Here is a 19979-nt window from a genome sequence, read left to right as displayed (position 1 = left end):
AGGCGCCTGGCCGTATCTCTCTGTCCTCTGTAAAAGTCTAGTATGTCGGTAAAGTTCCACATTTGCAGCCCGTATTGTCGCTTGAATGACTCACCAAACATCACTGCTCCACTTACATACTTTCCTCACCGCATCACGTGCCCACAAGGCCATCAGGCAGCATTCAGTTTTGTGGTGAACACAGGTCATAATGTTTGTGTGGCTCATCAGTGTCCATTATATCGAACAATGTATTTTTCTTATTAAATTTAAGCACAATACAGACAAGTGTATTGTCTCAATGACGTGACATAGTTTTTGCAAGCCGTAGTAATGAATGCAATCTGAATCGAATGATCCTTATTTGGTAATTAGCTCCATATGATTTGATCGTTTAGTCAATCTGAGCGTTTGATACCATCAATCGACTTCGAGCCATGACGTATTACATGACGTCATTTGTTTATTAGCTGAAGCTTCTAAACGTCCGTAGGTAAAACATTGGTTTAGACTGTCCTAGAGAGGACAGAAAAATGAGATTGCAATTTACTTGAACTTTGAATTATACATGAACAAATTTTCCTTTAAAAAATGAAATTTTTGGCAGGTGTCCTAATTCCTTTGAGTGATCGAATCTCTTTTTTGTCTTAAACATTTATAACAAATTAATCGTTACTTTTAGTTACTTGTTTTTTTCAACTCTTCCATTATTTCGTTTTATTGGTTCCTTATCCTGTGTAATTTTTGCAAAAGAGAATCAAAAATAATATTTGACGACAGTATATTCTGAAGCGAAATGGAATATGGGGAGTCAATTTTTTTTTTTTTGAAACTTACGTATCAACATGGTAAATGTCGTAGATATTGTGTTAATATTAATTTGCCAAAGGATCCGTCTCAGAGCTCTTCTCTTCCGAAATCTGAATGCGGGGATGTCTTCGAGGTAACGTACAGTCTACCAGGCCTTGATTCGGCTTGATAGCGGCTCAGTCTCTATGTTATAGTTAAGTTAAGAGTTTTTTTTTTTTTTTTTTTTTTTTTTTACGTGTCCTCAGTCAAGTCTCCCACTCATGAAAATCCCGTTTGTGAACGAACAGAAATAGATTTTTTTTTTTTTTTTTTTGCTGCTGCAAGATTTCTGGTGACTAAAATGACAAAAGGCGCTACCTCATCTTACAGGCCCATCTTGACGAATACTGGTAGTAGAAGAGAGTTCCTCTGGGTTACTGTATTTTCCAGTGTCTTGTGAGGGTAATAGGAAAACTATATAGTTCCCAGCTTGTAAGGTCAATCGAATTGGGCGTAATTTTTTTCTCTTTGTTGATGGTTGGGAGGACTTACTTGGGATTGTTTCGTATAAGCCATTCCTTTTTCTTTAAATTTATATTTGTGTTTCATTATTTAGATTTTTGAAAATGGTTATTTCGTTGTGCTATTCTATTATGTTTCACTGTTTTCTCTCTATCCATCACTGCAATTTTTTTACATGTATTCCGGTCTCTCTGTCATGTTAAATTTTCTGTCTGGTAAGTTCCATACTTTCTTATATAAAAGTTGTTTTTGCTGTTTAATCCTTTGGATGTCTTAATTGGTATCTTCTAAGCAGAGCTATATAGAGTAGGTTCACTGAAGTTTTCGGTACCGGCTTTGGTTACTTTTGCAATTTTTCGCTATCTGTGTTGTTAATATCTTTTGGTTTCTTGTACTGTTATCTGTTTTCTACCTGTTTTTGGATTTCGGTATCGTTATCCGGCTTTTCAGCTGAAGTATATAGTTCAACAGATTTATGCGGCACCAGATATTTCGATTGTTCTAATTTAGTATTTTCTCCATGATATTCTACCGTGTACCTATAATTGTTTCATTTTGTCTCATTATCGCGATTTTGTTGTTGCTGTTTCATATTCTAATTTGTCCTCTTCCACACTCTTTATTTTTCCGAGATAGTCCGTTCACCTTCAATATTTGTTACTAAGAATTTGTGCTACTTTTTAACTGACGTTTACATTTTCGCGCCTTAGATACTTATTTACTGATCGCCATTTTGAAATCATATTCATGTAACCTATTGGGGAATGATATGACATCAGTGGGGAAAGCCGACGGTTAGTATGGAACGTTTTTGTTTATCCGTTTTGTCACTCGCGGGCACATTACACGTCAGACGCGCGGAAGTGCTTCGTCATGCCGCCGACCGCTGCAGCTCCTAAGAGAAAGTAAGAAAGGGGAAGAAAAGGAAGGATTAACATTTAACGTCCTGTCGACACCGCGACATGAGAAGACGGAGCACAAACTCATCACCCGTCTTGTTCAAATAAGAACAGAAGGTTTCCTTGTTGACAACGACGGCTTGGAATGCAGAAATTTGTGATATTACGAAGACTTCAGTTATACAAGAGGCACTGCGAACCACACTCTGTAGAAATACACACACGGATAAGATCAAATGGCCGAGGGGAATGAAGTGAAAGGTAAAAGTGATTCCACGTTGCTAGGAAATATATATGGGCTAAAGATTCATTCCTTACCGCTACGATGACCTTTCGCTAGCTACGGATACCACTGTCAGCCATAGCTGTGTTTAAGTTCGTGTTTGAGATACAACAAGAGGGAAGAAACAGCAAGAGGCATCGAAATTGTTGGCAGTTTCTATCCTCCTTTCTTAAAGAACTTGGTGTTTTCCTTGAGAAGACATCGTTATTCGACGAATTCTCTTGATGCAATGTAACGAAAAACCTTTTACGTACAAAAGAGGTAGGCACACAAATGTGATTATGGTAAGTAAGTGATTTCTTTTTCAGATGGTATTTGAAATCATTAACTTTATTCCAAAAAAGCAGCTATTTATTGTACCAACAGGGTCTGAACCTGATACACTCATGTTATGGGATAGAACTTTATAACCATTATGAAACGCCATGTCAGAAGCGTGCCGGCCGACCGCGGAATTTTTGTCTTTAGCGGGCCATGTTCTTACCTACTGAACTAGCCAGATGCTAATCACAACCAGCCGTCACAGCATTACTCCTAATAATAACTAACTCCAAACATCACAAGAGACTCCTGTACACCTTCTTGAGCTAACATGTGTGGAAGGAACGATATTGTGGAGAAAAAGGTTTAAGCCACAGCCTAGGTGTTGTTTCCTGAACTCAGTTTTCACTTGCCAAGAAGTTTCGAAACAGCAGAATCCAGTTACGGATGATAAAACCTGTTTAGTGTCAACTCTTCCGCAGATGTTTCTCCTCATATAGTTCATTGTGTCACAGTAGCTGATTGTTTCATATTTCATCTACATGCCACCCCTACATACTCCCAGAATCACATATATTCCTCTTTCTCCCACTCATTTCTTCTCTCTTTATTTGATCCCCATGCCAATCTTCCATGCAACAAACGCAACAAATCTCTCTGAAAAGCCTAACCAGATCTTGATTCATTGCGCCAATACTTGGGAGAAACATGGAGTTTTTCATTCTCCCACGCCATATTTCAACTCCAATCCCCTGCAACAGATCCATGTTTCTTGCTTTCCACTAACTGGTGTATATGGAGCTGGTCGGCATGCCTCCCATCCGACATACTGATTCACCAACGTTATCACCATACAGCATATCATTGACGGTAAAACGTTTTCCTTCAAAATATCATCAGGCGGTCGGAATCGAATTGTTTTAGGTAGCATCTATGTGTTTTCACATTTCTCTGTTTTTGAAGCACATAGTCGCTTGACAGTCTGTACAAGTGATCAATGATACCGTATCCGTTTGGAGCAAGGATAGAAAATAGTCAAAAGAAAGAAAATGGATTCACAATCATTCTGTCGCTCCAACTGGACGTTCTACGTCTGCCACGACGAAGCCACTGCTGAAGAAATATTTGCAGGTTGAACACTGCGTCTAGATGGACGTGTTTATCTCTTCTGCCTTCTATTTTCCTGTTCTTCGGGTATCTATCTCAGTAGTGGTCCTCAAATCGTTCAAATGGCTCTGAGCACTATGAGACTTAACTTCTGAGGTCATCAGTCCCCTAGAACTACTTAAACCTAACTAACGTAAGGACATCACACATATCCATGCCCGAGGCAGGATTCGAACCTGCGACCGTTGCGGTCACGCAGTTCCAGACTGTAGCGCCTAGAACCGCTCGGCCACCCAGACCGGCAGTCTTCCTCAGTGACAATAAATGTTTGGTGCAAAACCCAACATCAGTCTATTCTGTGCAATTCTGTACATTCCTGCATGGCTATTTCAATATATTTATAATTAAACCTGTCTACAGTGGTCACGCCTTGGTCTCCCTTTACAGAATTTCCACGCCTCCCCTCTTCCCCTCCAACACCCAGCATAATAACTCCATTATAAAACTGACTATTCTTTAAAGTCTCAGGATGCAACCTATCACATGCTCTTCTAGTCAAGTTGTGCTATAAATTTCTTTTGTCACCATTCCGATGTAGTTAATTATATGATCTTCCACATTCTTCTGCAGTGTTCCACTACGAAACCTCTGTTTAATTTATAAAAATTAATGTGGTTGTTTCATTTTAAACTTGATCTTTAGAAGAAACTCAAATTTTATAGTTAATTATCTCAATTTTTACCACCGTTTTTAATAGATTTGGAAAATTCTAGAGTTTCATATACATGTGAGGATGGTGTGCATGCTGTGGAAAATTCATCGAAGAACCTCCCGTACTTGTGACGAAAAGTGTACCTATAGCAACAAATGCAGCCATTTTCTTTTCACTAAAATAAAAACCCATAGTCAACTGCATATTTTCTTATTAATTTCACTTAACATTTTCAGCAAATTAATCTGTCATCTTTAGAAATCTGATAGCGGCTAATCCTATATGAAATAGGGATCAGACGATAAAGACCACACAAAAACAAAAGGTGAAACTTATAGAAAGTTCTTTCAAACAATTATTGATCATCAGAAAAATGTACACGTTTGTTAAAAGTGTAATACATTTCTGTTAAGCAACTTTGCACATTTATCTTAAAAATCTTTGTTATATTTGCAATAAATGTTTTTAAACCATTTTTATGGTCCTACACTTACTTGGCGTTGGTATTCCTATGATTTCAGCCTGTAATGAACTTCTAAAGATGACAGATTAATCTGTTGAAGCCGGTAAAGTGAGTTAAAAAATACTGATTTTTATTTCAGTGAAAAAGAATGACTCATCGCAGATGATAAACAGGAGACCAACAAGGTCACTTTTATATATATTCTATTTTACAATATCAGTATTTTTACAAAATTGTTTCTTGTTGTTGTCTAAGTTTCATTTGATCCCTGCCCTCGGTGTCATCAGTCATTTTGTTCCCTAAATAGGGGAAAGCGCACGGGTTATCAACAGTAGAGACGGTGAACTGGACACCTAGAATCCTCGTAGGATTCAGGAAAAGTCCAACGCGTTTGTAAAGAAAAAAACAAATAACACACAAGTGCCATCTATACTAGATAGCTGCATCTCTCAAAATCAACAGTTTAAGAGCACAAAGAAATTTATATTGCTGCACCGTATGCCAACCTTATGAAACAGAAAAAAGAATCACCTTATTAAACAAAATTGAAAAGTCACTTTTCTGAAACCCCGAACTTGTCCCAATTGTCTTGAAATTTGGCTTAGAGGCAACTAAAACCTTCGCTGTATTGGTGTAAAAGCTTGGCATTCAGTGACATCACACTCGGGCTCGGCGGAGCTTCAAACAACAAAGCGGAGAAGTTCATTCATGCTGTCATAAAACAGTATTGTGAGGCAATAATTTGCGAATTTGTGGAAGATAGTATTCTTGAAATGGACGTGTCTGCCCAGACTCCTGACCTGAGGCATGGGATGAGCTACACCGTCTATTTCTCCCCATACTCCAGCGCCTAACAGCACTATCTCCTCTGGTTTCCGCTCTTGAGGAAGACTGGCCTCCCATTCCTCCAGAGACATTCAGACGCCTCATTAAAAGTGTCCCCAGGAGGGTTCAATCCATCATTAAGGTAAAGCGTGGACACAACAGATATTAATGTCTACTAATAGGTGTCTGGACACTTTTGATCAGAAATTGTATAATATGAGCAGTGTTACTGTTAAATCCACTTCACATTTTTGCGCTTCATTTAGCATGGAGTGAGTGCTCGCTGTCTGGGGTAGGTGCTACTGGAAGCTGTGTTTCCGCTTGCAGGGATGGAATGACGTCAGCTTCCACGGCTCGGACCAGATCCCGACGCCCAACATCGACGCGCTGGCCTTCAACGGCATCATCCTCAACAACCACTACGTGCAGCCTGTGTGCACTCCCACGCGTGCCTCCCTCATGACGGGCAGGTACCCCATACACCTCGGTGAGTACCTGGCGTTTACGTCACGGACGTTGTCCCATAGCTGGCGAAGTTCGGCAAGAAATGTAAGTAGACAAATAACGCAGCCTGTTGCTAGGAAAAATGTCGTTTCGCCACTGTATGTTCTTCTCACTAGATTCCGTCACTTCTTATTCGCTGACCAGTTCATAAAAGCTGGTACGAGGAAGATCTGCAGAAACTGGTACCTATGAGCACTCCATCGCCACAGCTTGGTACAAGTAAACTTTACATATTTTATAGAAAGACTAACTTCCTCGTGAAATAAACAATCCAAAAAAATTATAACATTTTCTTGACTGAACCAAAACTTTTTAAACATTTTTGATCACTGTTCCAAAAATAGTTATTAAAATTGTAAAAACAATTTACTTAATTTTTACCTTCCGACAGTAGGGCGAAGGCGGTCGCGCGTATCTTGTAGATACCACTTACTGTTAACACACATTATGTCTTTTTAAACATTAAAATTTTATAATAAAACTAATATTAGGTATTATTCAAGGGCTATACAAACAAAAGCAAGGTAAAAAATTTATTTAAAAATAAAGTTATGTTTCAAAACACACATTTTCTTCCCACAGCTTCTCGAGGTACTAATATTTACTTCCCTTGTACGAATGCAAAATTTATACAGGAATATGCTTGAAATTTTGGTTTCACAATTTACTAAAGTTACTTAGAAGTTCAAATACAGTCATTGCAAACATTTCTTGAATGATGTAAACAAAACACACTGTCTATGTATCTCACATTTGAAACGGATGATTATTTAGCAGCTGAAATACAGTCATTGCAAACATTTCTTGAATGCTGTAAACAAACTGTCCACAAATTTCACAATTAAAATCCGTGATTCTCGTTTTGTTACTACCTAAACATGGCCTACATCTTTTCTTCAGAGGCTCCTGTGGTTGATCTTCGTCTCGTCTTCTTTGTTGCTGTTAGTGCACATCTTCTGTGTGCGACGCGTTTAAAACTTTCGTACGGAGGTCTCCAGTTACTTTCGCACTTCTCCTTTTTGTATGTTCCTCCACAATTTCGCTCGAAAGATATCCGAGGTATTTTTTTCTCCTAAGATTATTGCTGGTGTTTCCTTTCCAGGATATGAATGAATTTGTGGCAGCAACGTTATCATTGAAAGAAACAGCACCAGAGGCCATCGCTTTGTGTTTCTCGCAAGGTTGAAAGACGCACAAAGTTTGTCGACAGTGTCAACGCCTCCTTTTCTATGATTATAAGAAGTTATAATTTCTGATTTCTTGAGATCACCTGTTACTTCATCGATTTTTCCATCATCGTGTAGTCAGGATATCAACAAAACATTTCTGTACTCTTTGGCACGTATGAAACAAGTGTTGCCTCTTTGTCAAAACCAGACTTGAGTGGCGCTCTCGAATGCTGGTCGCTGTGAGTTCTGAAGGAATCTGAGACTTACATTTAAGTAACGTACCAAGACACGAAAATTTTTTTATGTCAGTTCCTTTACCAAATCGTAATCCGTAAAACAATTGTCGGCAGTGGTATTTCTCCCACTGTAGAAAATGGGTCCTGCTAACCTTTTCACAACGTCGGATGGTTTACTGCTTACTCTAAATGGACCTTCTGGTTGAGTTCCAGCGTATATTTCCATATGATATGTAGAAAATAGCTGAGAGTCGACCAAAGCATAAATGTTTATGACATATTTGCTGGGGTTTCTTTGCATGTATTGTATGGAACCGCATCTACCTCGAAAAGACTCGAGTTTTTCATCGATTGTGACATTTTCACCAAGTGAATAGCATTTTTGGTAGTTCACAATGAATTCTTCAAAAATAACTCTAATAGGAGCTAGGTGGTCAGTTTTTCTTTGTTCTATTCTTGTTTCCACACCATCAAAACTAATAGATCGCATTAAAAACTGAAATCTTTCTAAACTAATGACTGTTAGAAAGCCATTCATCTGCCACAGTCGCCGAGATTCAAACAATTCGCATGTTACACCCCAGCGAGACAAAGCAGACCGAATAAGGCTTTCATTTGCGCTATGCCTGTCCGTTGAGAGTCCCTTGAACGAGAATTGTTATCTTGTGTTGTATGAATAAATTTGGTTGTCTTTTCTACAATACTCTGAATCACTGTGTCAGAGGTGAGGCATTTCCATGAATGTACAATACTCGTATAAGTCGCGTTTTCCGCAGGTACCGATTACTCTGGGCAGATGAAGTAAAATATTTTGTTTGCCTCTTCTTTGCCTGTTCCTCGGCTTTTTTTTAACATGTTCAAACCTCGATTTTTTTTTCCTTTCAATAGGTTGAAATGTCGATTTGGTGCTCTCATCTTCGTCATCTTCTGAACTTCGTCAGTATCACTGACCTCTATAAAATTTTTGTCTCGATCATCCTCATCTTCGCTATCATGCTGGATTGCATTTATCACATATTCAACATCCAAAGGATTGTTGAATTATACATCAATTTGTCCCCCATTGTACCTAAGAAATAAATATGAAACAAAACCGAAGAAATAACATGGTGCAAGCATTGAAGATCTCACGTATCTGACACATTCAATTTAGTTTAATTTCATTGTCGATTCGAGACACATGTAAATTCGCCATGTACACTTCTTTAAATGACCAATAAGCATTTAACAACAAATAATGCAAAATGAAAAGTTAAAAACTTACATGGAGTGTCGCGCCTATTCCCCAGATACGAAACACGTGTTACTGGCTTGCTGTTTACCGTAGCGGGCAGCTGCCAAGGCTGAAGTAAGGTGGGGTTGAAAGAGGCGGCTAGAACAACGCAGGGATTTGTCGCCCTCCCGCTTTCCAAGAAAAGGATTTGGAGACAGCCTTTTATCTGATGCATAAACATCATATAATTCAATTTAAATACGAAATAATTCTGTGACTAATACACTGTTTATATTTCAGAATTTTCACTGTTACCAACATCACCGTTTCACAATTCATATATAAATGCCAACAATTTTCATATCCTAGCTCACACTAAACATTCTGAACCAAACTTGCGCTCGTAAATAGACATGTGGTACTATGTGATACATAATGGTACTTCGCATCAGTTATGTTCTCTTTGTCACTTTACATCGCACAGTATTAAAAGTTAACACGTAACCTAGTCTTTTGAGTGACGGACTTGACACGTTAGGAATTTTGTTAATGATAAAATTTTACATAACATGTTTCGACTACGATACTCCCACGAACATAGTGTACCATATTTTAGACTAATGAATTTTGTGCAGTATTAAAGAATTCAGAAATGATCATTTAAAAGCATATATCATACAAAGGTATTATACTATGTTGACAAATGTATAAATATATTTCCCCAAGCGGCCATTTATATAGCCAAACGAAAACCTGTTTTGTGACAAAGCGTCCGGCCTCCTACCTGTCCCATTTTTGATATGCAAAATTGGTTAGAAAACTTTTTTGTACCCCACAAACTAATTCGCAAGTCAAACACCAATTTCAATCTACACTGCTCAAAACAATTAGGGGATCAGGTGAGATATGATACACAGTAGACATAGAGTAACGCATTTTTTTTAGATATTGGTTGGAATTGTAATTTGTGTGTGATACAGTACGATACTTTGCTGTCTCAAATCTTTACTTGAGGTTTACATGGTGTTTACGTAGAGCATGGGGCTATCATAATAGTAATGAAACAGTCATTCTCGTTGCCCTCTAATATGGTGTGATCACCTCGAACGGCCAGTACACTTGCACGCCTGTGTGGCACGGACATTATCAGTTTATCAATCAGCTCTTGTGGGATATTTGGCCATTCTCCCATGAGTGCAATATCCAGCTCTGCAACCGTTGTGGGAGGTGCTGGTCTGGCTACAATGCGTCTGCCAAGTGCATCCCAGACATGGTCAGTCAGGTTTAAGTCCGGTGAACTAACTGACCATTCCATTCGTTCGATTCCCTCAGCTTCAAGCATGTTGTCCACCAGTGCAGCTCTGTGGGCACCAGCGTTATCGTCCGCCAGAAAGAACCCATGTCTTATGACCCCTGCGTAGGGGACAAAAAAATGTCGATGGATCTCGTTTCTATTCCTCCGAGCAGTCAAAGCGCCATTCTGAATGGCATTGAGGTCCGTTCGTCCGCCAATACTGACTCCTGCACACGTTTCGTCCACCACCATGATGTGGTGATGACTCCTGCACATAAACATGATTTTCCCGAGTTCCACATTCTCTTCAGATGCGGGAAAGACGATTGTGTGGCTGAACTCAAAATCTTGACTCATCTGTGAACAGCACCAGGGGCCATGCATTACGACTCCAATCCCGATGTTCCTCCGCCCAATTTCTGCGGGCTAAACGGTGTCGTGGTTTTAATGGGACACACACCATAAGCCTCCGTGCGTTGAGGCCACATTACCGAAGGCGATTTCGGACTGTTCGTGTTGATATTGGGCGTCCTGTTTATGCCTGGAGGGTGGGTTGCAGCTGAGTTGCGTTCTGCCTCCTGTCTCGACAGGCTGTTAACCAGAGGTAACGTCGTAGTGGGCGTCATTGGCCTTGCCTTCTTCTAACGATTCCTGTTCTCTAAACAGGGTCCAGGTCCTGGAAATTTCAGGTTGGGACACTCCAATAGCTACGGCCACCTCCCCCTAGCTTCCAACCGTCCTATGGCTCTCCCTGCCATAGCTTCGGGTAAGTCACGTTGTTGTTGCATTGCACTACTTGCTCACTACACTATCTGAACCCAACTGCTTGTGTAATTCTTTTGGTAAACACAAGGCAATACCAACCCCCTCTGCAGCAACTTTCCGTTATTACCACTATCTCGGTGACCGTAATGTTGTTGTCTCCACTCCGTAGAACCGACAGAAACAAGGAACAATTTTAGTTCATTCAGGCGATGACAGTGCTTGAGAACTAAGATATCTCAACTGATCCCCTAATTATTTTGAGCAGTGTATTTTGTGCGATACATGTTTCCAATCTTGTACTGTTGGACATAATTCTCGTTTTCAGATTAGAATACGTCATTTCTACTGGAGTGTTGCAGTTTCCAAACTATGGCATATATGTACAATACATGAGTTTTTCGCCACGGGGGATTAGCCGAGCGGTCTAGGGCGATGCTGGTCCGGGCGGAGGTTCAAGTCCTCCCTTGGGCATGGATGTGTGTGTTTATCCTTAGGATAATTTAGGTTAAGTAGTGTGCAAGCTTAGGGACTGATGACCTTAGCAGTTAAGTCCCATAAGGTTTCACACAGCTTTGAACTATACTACATGATTTTCAAGCGCTAGTTTGTCGAGAGGTGACCTATGGCTACGCATCTAAATGATGCTCTAGGATATCTTTGTTACTAAGGCTAATAAACTGTCCACGGTGCGTGATGATGGCTTCATAGAAGCATTGTAGAGTGCAACTACCGTAAAATATTCAAAATAGAATACAATTTGTTGTCGAATACCATTCAAAACTCAATAACCGATGAATGGTTTCCATGATTAACCAAGAAGAGATTTCAATTTACACGCTGAAGAACTGAGAGAGCTCTTAATGATTTTCATATTTCTATATATATGAAGACAGTAACTGTTCCCGAAAGAACAGAATACTGTTGATGACCGTGCAGCTTTTCCCTGGAATAAATGATAACTAAGTGAAACCCTCAGCTGCCGACAGGTGTTTTTGATATACCTCGACGGGGACAGCTGAAAATGTGTGCCCCGACCGGGACTCTAACCCGGGATTTCCTGCTTACATGGCAGATGCTCTATCTATCTGAGCCACCGAGGACACAGATGAACAGCGCGACTGCAGGGGCTTATCCCTTGCACGCTTCCCGTGAGACTCACATTCCCAACTGTCCACAATTCTTCATATGTAATGTACCTTATAGACATTTGCCCATGTCTATAAGGTACATTACATATATAGAATTGTGGACAGTTGGGAATGTGAGTCTCACGGGAAGCGTGCAAGGGATAAGTCCCTGCAGTCGCGCTGTTCATCTGTGTCCTCGGTGGCTCATATGGATAGTCGGCTCGCGCCGTCCAACGCTCCGTTTGTGTCTATCGAGTCCAGTACTAACGTACTCAATGGCGCACTCATACCGCCGTGCAACGATCAAAGTAGGGTTTCAAGCCGAACATCCACGATCCAGAGCTTTCGAAGTCGAACAGTTCATACGTGAGGACCTACGTTTGAACCCCCAGGACGTAATCTGCATACATTTTTCCATCACTGGAAGTGTTCTCTACATCAAGATGTCGACGGAGGAAATTTGCAATGACATAATTCACCGTCATGCCACCGGACTCAAATTTAACACTCTAATAGACATATGGGTGCTGTGACAGTCGGATGTGGTCATTGCCGCTTTCCAACCATATGGCACCGTCTTGGGTCACGTCGCGGAGAAGTGGCAACCATTTACGACCTACCCCGTATTAAATGGCGTCCGGCAAATTAATACTGAGCTGACGAAACATGTCCCATCGTACCTGTTGATTGGCGGTGTGAGGGCCATCGTCATGTACGATGGACAGCCACGAACGTGCGCGGGATGTGGCCAGGAGGGACATGTACGTTCCGAATGCGTACACCGCCGTTTAATACAAACGTCGTTAGGTGAAGAGACCCAGGCTTCGACGGTCACGTCCTTACCCATCACCTACGCCAAGGTTGCACAGAACCCCGTCATACCAATCTCGATTGCGCCAGCAGCATCGTCAGCGCCAACCGCCGCAGCTCAACGCGCTGACGACACAAGCACGGCGTCGCCTCTAGTGCTCGCTTCAGGACCGTCCGGGTTGCAGACCGAAACCAATGTTCCTGTTGGAATCATGGACGTCGACCTCGGTGTCGTGCAGACGTCTGACTTTGTCCAGACGGGTTCGGCGTCAGGCGACGGGCGGCCACATTCTGATTCAGAAGGCCACATCAGAAAACAGCGGTTGCCTCGCAAACGCAGGAAACGACGACGAACGCCTTCCGATAACGCCTTTTCTCAGACGGCCCCGCGAGATGTCAACCTGTTGTCCGACGGTGATCTCCCACATTAAGTCCAGTTACGCGATGCAGCAGCAACAGGCGCCCCTCCTGTGACGCCACCTCTCCTGGTTCGGGACGCGTCCTCGCCGTTGTCAACGAATGATGACGGCGGTCCCCTTGCCGCTCATGTCGTGATATCCACCACACCCTTTCCGGAATTACGTGACCGTCACATGTCCACGTCGTCAGCTTCCTGGGCCGATGACGTTGAAGAAGAAGTGGAACAGACTGCCAGCGTGTCTGCACAGGAGTCCACCTCGGCGACTCTTGGGCCCCGCCAGTAATTATCACCACTGCGGCACCACCGGCGGGTCTCCACCTGCCGGCTACTTCTACCTCACGTAAATACTGAGAATGGCCGTACACAGCAATATCGTATCGCCACGATGAATCTTGCCACCATTCGTGCCCCCCATAAACTGGCCATTCCCAGAGACACTGTTTACTTTGCGGATGTAGATATAGCACTCTTACAAGTGGTGTTTGTGACTGACTTCCTAGTTCCCACCGGAAACAACTTCCATGTTTCCCCCGCATCCGACACCGGTAGCGGCGTCCCCATCCTGCTACGCGACGGACTCCCTGCAGAGGACGTCATCTACCTCCCCACTGCGCGAGGTATGGCCCTCACACTGTACGGCATGCGTGTTATTAATATCTATGCTCCGTCTGGCACTGGCCGCCGTCATGACCGACAAACTTTTTTTGGTGAAAGCGTCACACCCCTCTTCACCGGTCCGCATGACGATTTGGTACTCGGTGTGGATTTTAACTCGACAGAAGAGCCCGTGGACCAACTCCCGCGACATTCCCCTTGAGCATCTCTCTCAGTGGTCATCGACCGTCTACGACTTGTTGACACATGGAAGAAGCTCCACGGAATACAATCGGGCTATACAATCTACGCTTCTCACTCGTCAACCCGCATAGATCGCATCTACGTTACCCGCTCCCTTGCTGATGGCACACGTCATGCGGAAGTCTGGCCCTTGGCCTTTTCAGACCATGATGCGTACCTCTGTGACGTCACTCTCGCCCGACAGCAAGTGTGGTCTGTGGAAACTCAATGTCGCTCACCTGACCTCCTCAGACTGTCGAAGAAGCGTGTGCACGTTGCCACCATCGTCGAGAAGCCTATGACTCCACCTTATCATGGTGGCTCTCCTGTGCAAAGCCGACCCTCAGGAAGACTCTGATGAGTTATGGGAAGGAATTCAATTCGTGGCAAACTAATACCCTGCACTTCTACTATGCCATACTACATGACTGTACGACGATGCCATTCTCGCCAGCCCGGCAGTCTACGGTCCATCGCAAGAAGGCGCACATCTCCTTGATCATGCGGCGTAACTTGGAAGGCACTGTAGTCCGTTCTCGAGCTTCTAACTGAATCCCTCAAGAACGCCCGTCCATGTACCACCTCCTTAGGGAACGACAACGACGACGACGAGCTCTGATCCAAGTCCTCACTGATGTGGAAGGGCGCCGGCACGACACCCATCGGTCGTGTTCTCCATGCTCATTTTGCCAGGCTATACGCAGCCGTACCTCATTCTGCGGCACTGATCACAGAAGTCGCTCAGCTTTCTACGAACACTCTTCCGGAGGATGCAGTGCATGACCTCCAAGACGACGTAACCACAGATGAAGTGGTAGATGCTATCAAGGGGGATTCCGATAACAGATCTCAAGGACCTGACGGTATACCCATCGAATTTTATAAAAGTTTTCACTATCTGTTGGCTTCCACGTGGACGGCAATCGCACAAGAGCTGACGTCACCGATGACAGTGGTCCCGAGCGCCTTTCCAGAAGGCGTTATTGTCCCCGTACGTAAACCACGCGGGTCATCGAGGGTCCAGGATTGTCGACCAATTACTTTGCTCAACAGCGACATGAAAATATTCACACGGCTACTGGCATCGCTACTCAAGAAAGTCGCACGTTATGTCACATTCCGCGACCAGATTTCCCTAGGAGGCGACAACATCCGCACTGCCCTTTGCCGTTACAGAGACATGATAGCATTAGCGCATTATCAGCGTCCCCCTGGCGCCTTGGCTTCACTGGACTTTAGCCAGGCTTTCGACCGTGTTGACCACTTCTATTTACGGACAGTTCTTCAGCATATGGATTTTCCTGGTGGTATTGTCACAGTGGTTATACGCCTGTTGAGTAGTGCAACCTCTAAAATCATGTACAATGGTCGCCTAACACCGCCCCTGGTCATCGCACGATCTGTGCGGCACGGCTGCCCTCTTTCCACGATTTTGTTTGCTTTCGCCTTGGAACCCCTGCTCCAGGGCATGCGCCAATGTTTGCAAGGTATGGCTGTGCACGGCCACCGTACTTGTTGTAGAGCCTAAGCAGACGACATAGTACTATATCTGCGCAGTGAAGATGAAGTACGAGCAGCACTGACATGGTTGGCGACTTACGGCGAAGCGTCGGGGAGCTGCCACAACGTGTCAAAATCCAAGGTCCTGCTCATTGGTGAGGGCTTGCCGGAAAGATGCGCTGCCCACCCTTAGTGTCGCCGCCACCATACGGTGTCTTGGACTTGATTTCACAGCAGATTTGCGCCACTCAGCGACTACCAATGGTAGACGCTTGCTACAGACTATCAATAGTAGACGCTTGCTACAGACAATCAGAGCAAATCTCGCAGATTACCGGCTACGAGCTCTCAAAGTTATCCAACGCGCGCAATACGTGAACATGTTTCATGCTTCCCGTATACCACACGTGACTGGCGCAACGACTGTTGATGGCTTTCGGCTCCTTCGTCAGGTCGGGGATGTTATTCAAGGTGCAGTATGAATCCCTTGCACTGCCACGAGATCGTGGCGGGGTGGGACTCATCCACGGGCCGACTCGTGTCAAGGCACTTTACGTCAGCTCCCAACTAAAACTTTGGCATTGTTGCCCGCGGAGCCTTACTAGCCTCCTGCTTCACAACTTTGCACCGGCCTCCTTGTCAGCCCCAGTACTGGTATCGACCATTCCAACCCCCTTTTATTACATCCAACGATTTTTCCTTACCACTTACGCGTTTGTACCTCAAGAAAACAGTCTCCGAATTGTTGCAACAGTGCCGCCCGTCCAACCCCATGGAACGTAAGTATCCACAGTACATGTGGCGAAATATATGGAAGGCGATACATGCGCGTTTTCTCGAATCAGACGTTCAATCAGCGTGGTACATCACCGAGAATGGCAAACAAGTTAACTGAGATCGTCTGCACCGCATCCATCTCGCCGATTCATCCCTCTGCACCCACTGTGGAGTGGATGACACGGATGTCCACCGGTTCCACTGTGGCACAGCGTTCGACGTCTGGACACTTGCGCGGCGAATTTTCGCATTTCTTACTCGCCAATCATTGGCTCAGATTGACGTCCACATGCTTTTGTACCCCTATACGACTTTCTACCCCTCCGCCAAAACTCACTCTGTGAATTGGATCTGTGGTCACACGATCCGCTATCTTTTTACTTCTGGCGACAAGTCTACGCTAGGGTATTGGACTTATCTCAACGAACGTCACTGCGTCCTCATACGCAACCCACGCTATAAGCAATACTTTTCCAATTTCTTACGGAGCACTTTCGATGACCCACCTAGTAGCTGGAACGTCCAAGCCTTGAGAAGCTGAAAACTGTATTAACCGAACCGAACTGAATTGATCTGCTACCCAGAACCCACGCCTAGGCCAGGAGAAGACACATTTGGCCGGGATGGCATGCTGTAGGCGCAGACTCTTCAGGAGCTCCTATAAGGACTGGTATTTAACTAAAGTCGCACGACGACTTGAATTAATTATAAAAATATTCCTTACTTATTCCTCATAATTTGTTCTTAAAGGAAAAAGAAAATTGATTTTGGCTTTGAGAACCTTTTTTTTTTTGTTCCAAAAGATTGCTTCTTCGCCAACTAGACGAAGAAGACTATTTTTGTTTACTAGGAGAAGAAACCAGTATAATTGGAGTCTTTGTTTTCATTTTAAAAAAGGTGGATAGAGCGTCTGCCAAGTAAGCAAGAGATCCCCGGTTCGAGTCCCGGTCGGGGCACACATTTTCCGCTGCCCACATTGAGGTATATCGACAACACCTGTCGGCAGCTGAGGGTTTCAATTAGTCATCATTTATTTCTTATTTCTTGCACTTCAGGCGATACAGCCGTGGCATGTTCATTTTATCACTGTGTTTCATGACTTCTTCATTACACACTGTATGGTACTGAAGTGACCGGGACCTCAAAATAATATCAGACCCAAATCTGTAATGTGCATCGTTTACTGTACAATGACTTCACCACTTGATGAAAGTATTTCTTCTGTCGAAGTCGGAGCTCATCTGACGTAACATACGCAATGGCCAAAGGGCAAAACGAACTTCGAAGGATGAGAGCTGACACAGGTATAAATACTGTGACAGGCGCGTCAATACGAAAAGTAATTACTGCAGGACCGCCATTAATCGGCTATCATGAAAAATGAGATATCGCAACAATATGGGCTGTGCATTACGACGACGTTCAGAAAAGATGGACAGTATTATGTCTGTCAAATGATACATCATTTTATACGTAATTCTAATGACATTCTGAAAATTAGTGCGGGTTTGTGATCTCCATGACAGGATGAACGCGAATCTCTGAGAATCGGGCGCAGACAGTGTTATTAAACTTCAACAAGACGAAGAAAGTTAACACGATGAACTAGGAAAGAAACTAAACAATTGTTAAAAAAGGTCACTGGGCAACTTCAAGAGGTACATTCATTCAAGAAGAAGTATTTCAAACATAATATAGCTCCGGTATGCAAATGAGCGTTATGAACTGCGTTTATTGTTACTAAAAAAGAGATATTAGTACTGTCGTAGCATACGTACACCTATACATAGTGAAAAGTAATTATTTTATTGTAGTTTTTCGCCTTGCGGCACACATATTATGTGATAACCAGTTTTTTAATTCTTAGTTCGTCATGAGGTTAAACGAAAACGTTACATAGTAACTCGTAAAAATGTCACAGTACTGCTCGGATTTTGCTCTGATTCCTTCTCTCGAACTACAGGTTAACGTACAATTTGGCAGAAGCTCATTATATTGTTGTACATCATGATTTTCAATAGCTTGCAGTGTGCTAATATCGAAAAATGAATGGAATGGTCGATATTAGCGCAATATACCGTGACGGTTCACTTTGAGGTCTGTTCTAAGCCACTAGCGCTGCGCTTACCTCACAGCGTAACGTTTTTTTCCCCTCCAGCCGCCGGCACGGACGTAACGCATTCTCAACATCGTTGCTCAGTAAAAACGTTCTACACCTTTCTGCCTTGCTCAGGTGTAATTCGTCTGGGAACCACACACTTTCACAGTAGGATAAACTGGCTTTCCCTGAAAATAACAACCTTACGGCAGTAATCGAAGTTTTCCTACCTGTAGTGTTGCAATCTGTCCACGACGTTATAAATTCAAGACTGTTCTACTTCAGCATAGACATGCATTCTTATCTGGATTATCAGATGCGTCTTATATTGCGAAATTACTTTCGTGTACTTTTTTCTTTTGCCTTTTATTTACTGTAAATAAATGGCTTGAAAAATAAGGTTTTTATCAGTACAGAAGGCACACTTCAGACGCCGTGGAAGCCAACCACATTAGTTTTTTAGACACGCAAGCTAACAGTTACGCACTACTTGTGTGGGAGGAACCGTTTGAGAAACAAACTAAAATCAGCTTCCATCCTGGTACTGACCTCAAACGCTTCATTTGGTTGTAAAGCAAAGGGCAGGACTGGATATCCCGTCCTAAATATTTACAACTGACACCCCTTCCGACCTGTTACCAGTTTGCCAGGTGCTTGGCCGCTCAGAATTGGGCTTTTCAATGGGTCCGATCTCCTACGTTTATCTCCTAGCCTTGCGCCTGTACAAATATTAAAAGACCTCTGACAAGGATGATTGCACAGAAATTGAGGTATAATGAGAGATGGTGCTACAGACTTACAGTGCTCTGAAACCGACGCCACCATATTACACGCCTCAAAACTTTAGCAGACTACTCCTGACGTTTGATTCTTGTGCAGAGACAGCTGCTTTAAACAAAAAATGTAACGGTGCTTTCGGGTATAACACTATTTTCAGATGTTTTTTTGTGTCTTGAATACATATTTTATCCGGCATTAGGCCATAACCCGTGTCGTTAGTTTATTTTTATGGTCCGGACGTAAATCGGTAAAAACGGAATCCTAACAGGATCACTTTGTTGGCAGTCAATCAGTGAGTCAGTCAGTCTGTCTGACTGTCTGTCCTACTCGAAAAATCCTTGGGTAAAAGTATCGAGTTGAAATTTATGTCACATACTAAAGTCTATAGTCTCTTGGCGTAGTAGGAAACTTAGCTTCTAGGTCAACGAAATCAAAAGATACGGTTATTTATATCACATATTTTAACCCTCGCAAACTCACTCATCAATACCTACAATATTCTTCCAGTTAGCCTGCAATCGTGACGTATGGCTAGAAGAATAGCTTCACAGTAAAAGTACAGCGGAAAATCCGAAATTGTTAATTTTTCATTAAAAATATGAAAAAGA

At 43.0% G+C, this 19979-nt stretch overlaps 1 protein-coding gene across 3 annotated transcripts in view; it reads left to right on the top strand.

Moving 5' to 3' along the window:
* The window catches only part of LOC126355932 (arylsulfatase B-like), a 280100-nt gene that overhangs the window by 207150 nt on the left and 52971 nt on the right, over window positions 1-19979 (top strand). For all 3 annotated transcript variants that reach the window (XM_050006503.1, XM_050006502.1, XM_050006501.1), the window contains exon 3: window positions 6168-6327. In XM_050006503.1, coding sequence (XP_049862460.1) covers window positions 6168-6327 — 160 coding nt within the window. The remainder of the gene's footprint in view (window positions 1-6167; window positions 6328-19979) is intronic.

The sequence above is a fragment of the Schistocerca gregaria genome, chromosome 3, assembly GCF_023897955.1.
Source record: "Schistocerca gregaria isolate iqSchGreg1 chromosome 3, iqSchGreg1.2, whole genome shotgun sequence".
NCBI classification, from domain to species: Eukaryota; Metazoa; Arthropoda; class Insecta; order Orthoptera; family Acrididae; genus Schistocerca; species Schistocerca gregaria.
Note: the sequence above shows the minus strand (reverse complement) of the source record. Positions and strands in the feature narration are given on the sequence as shown.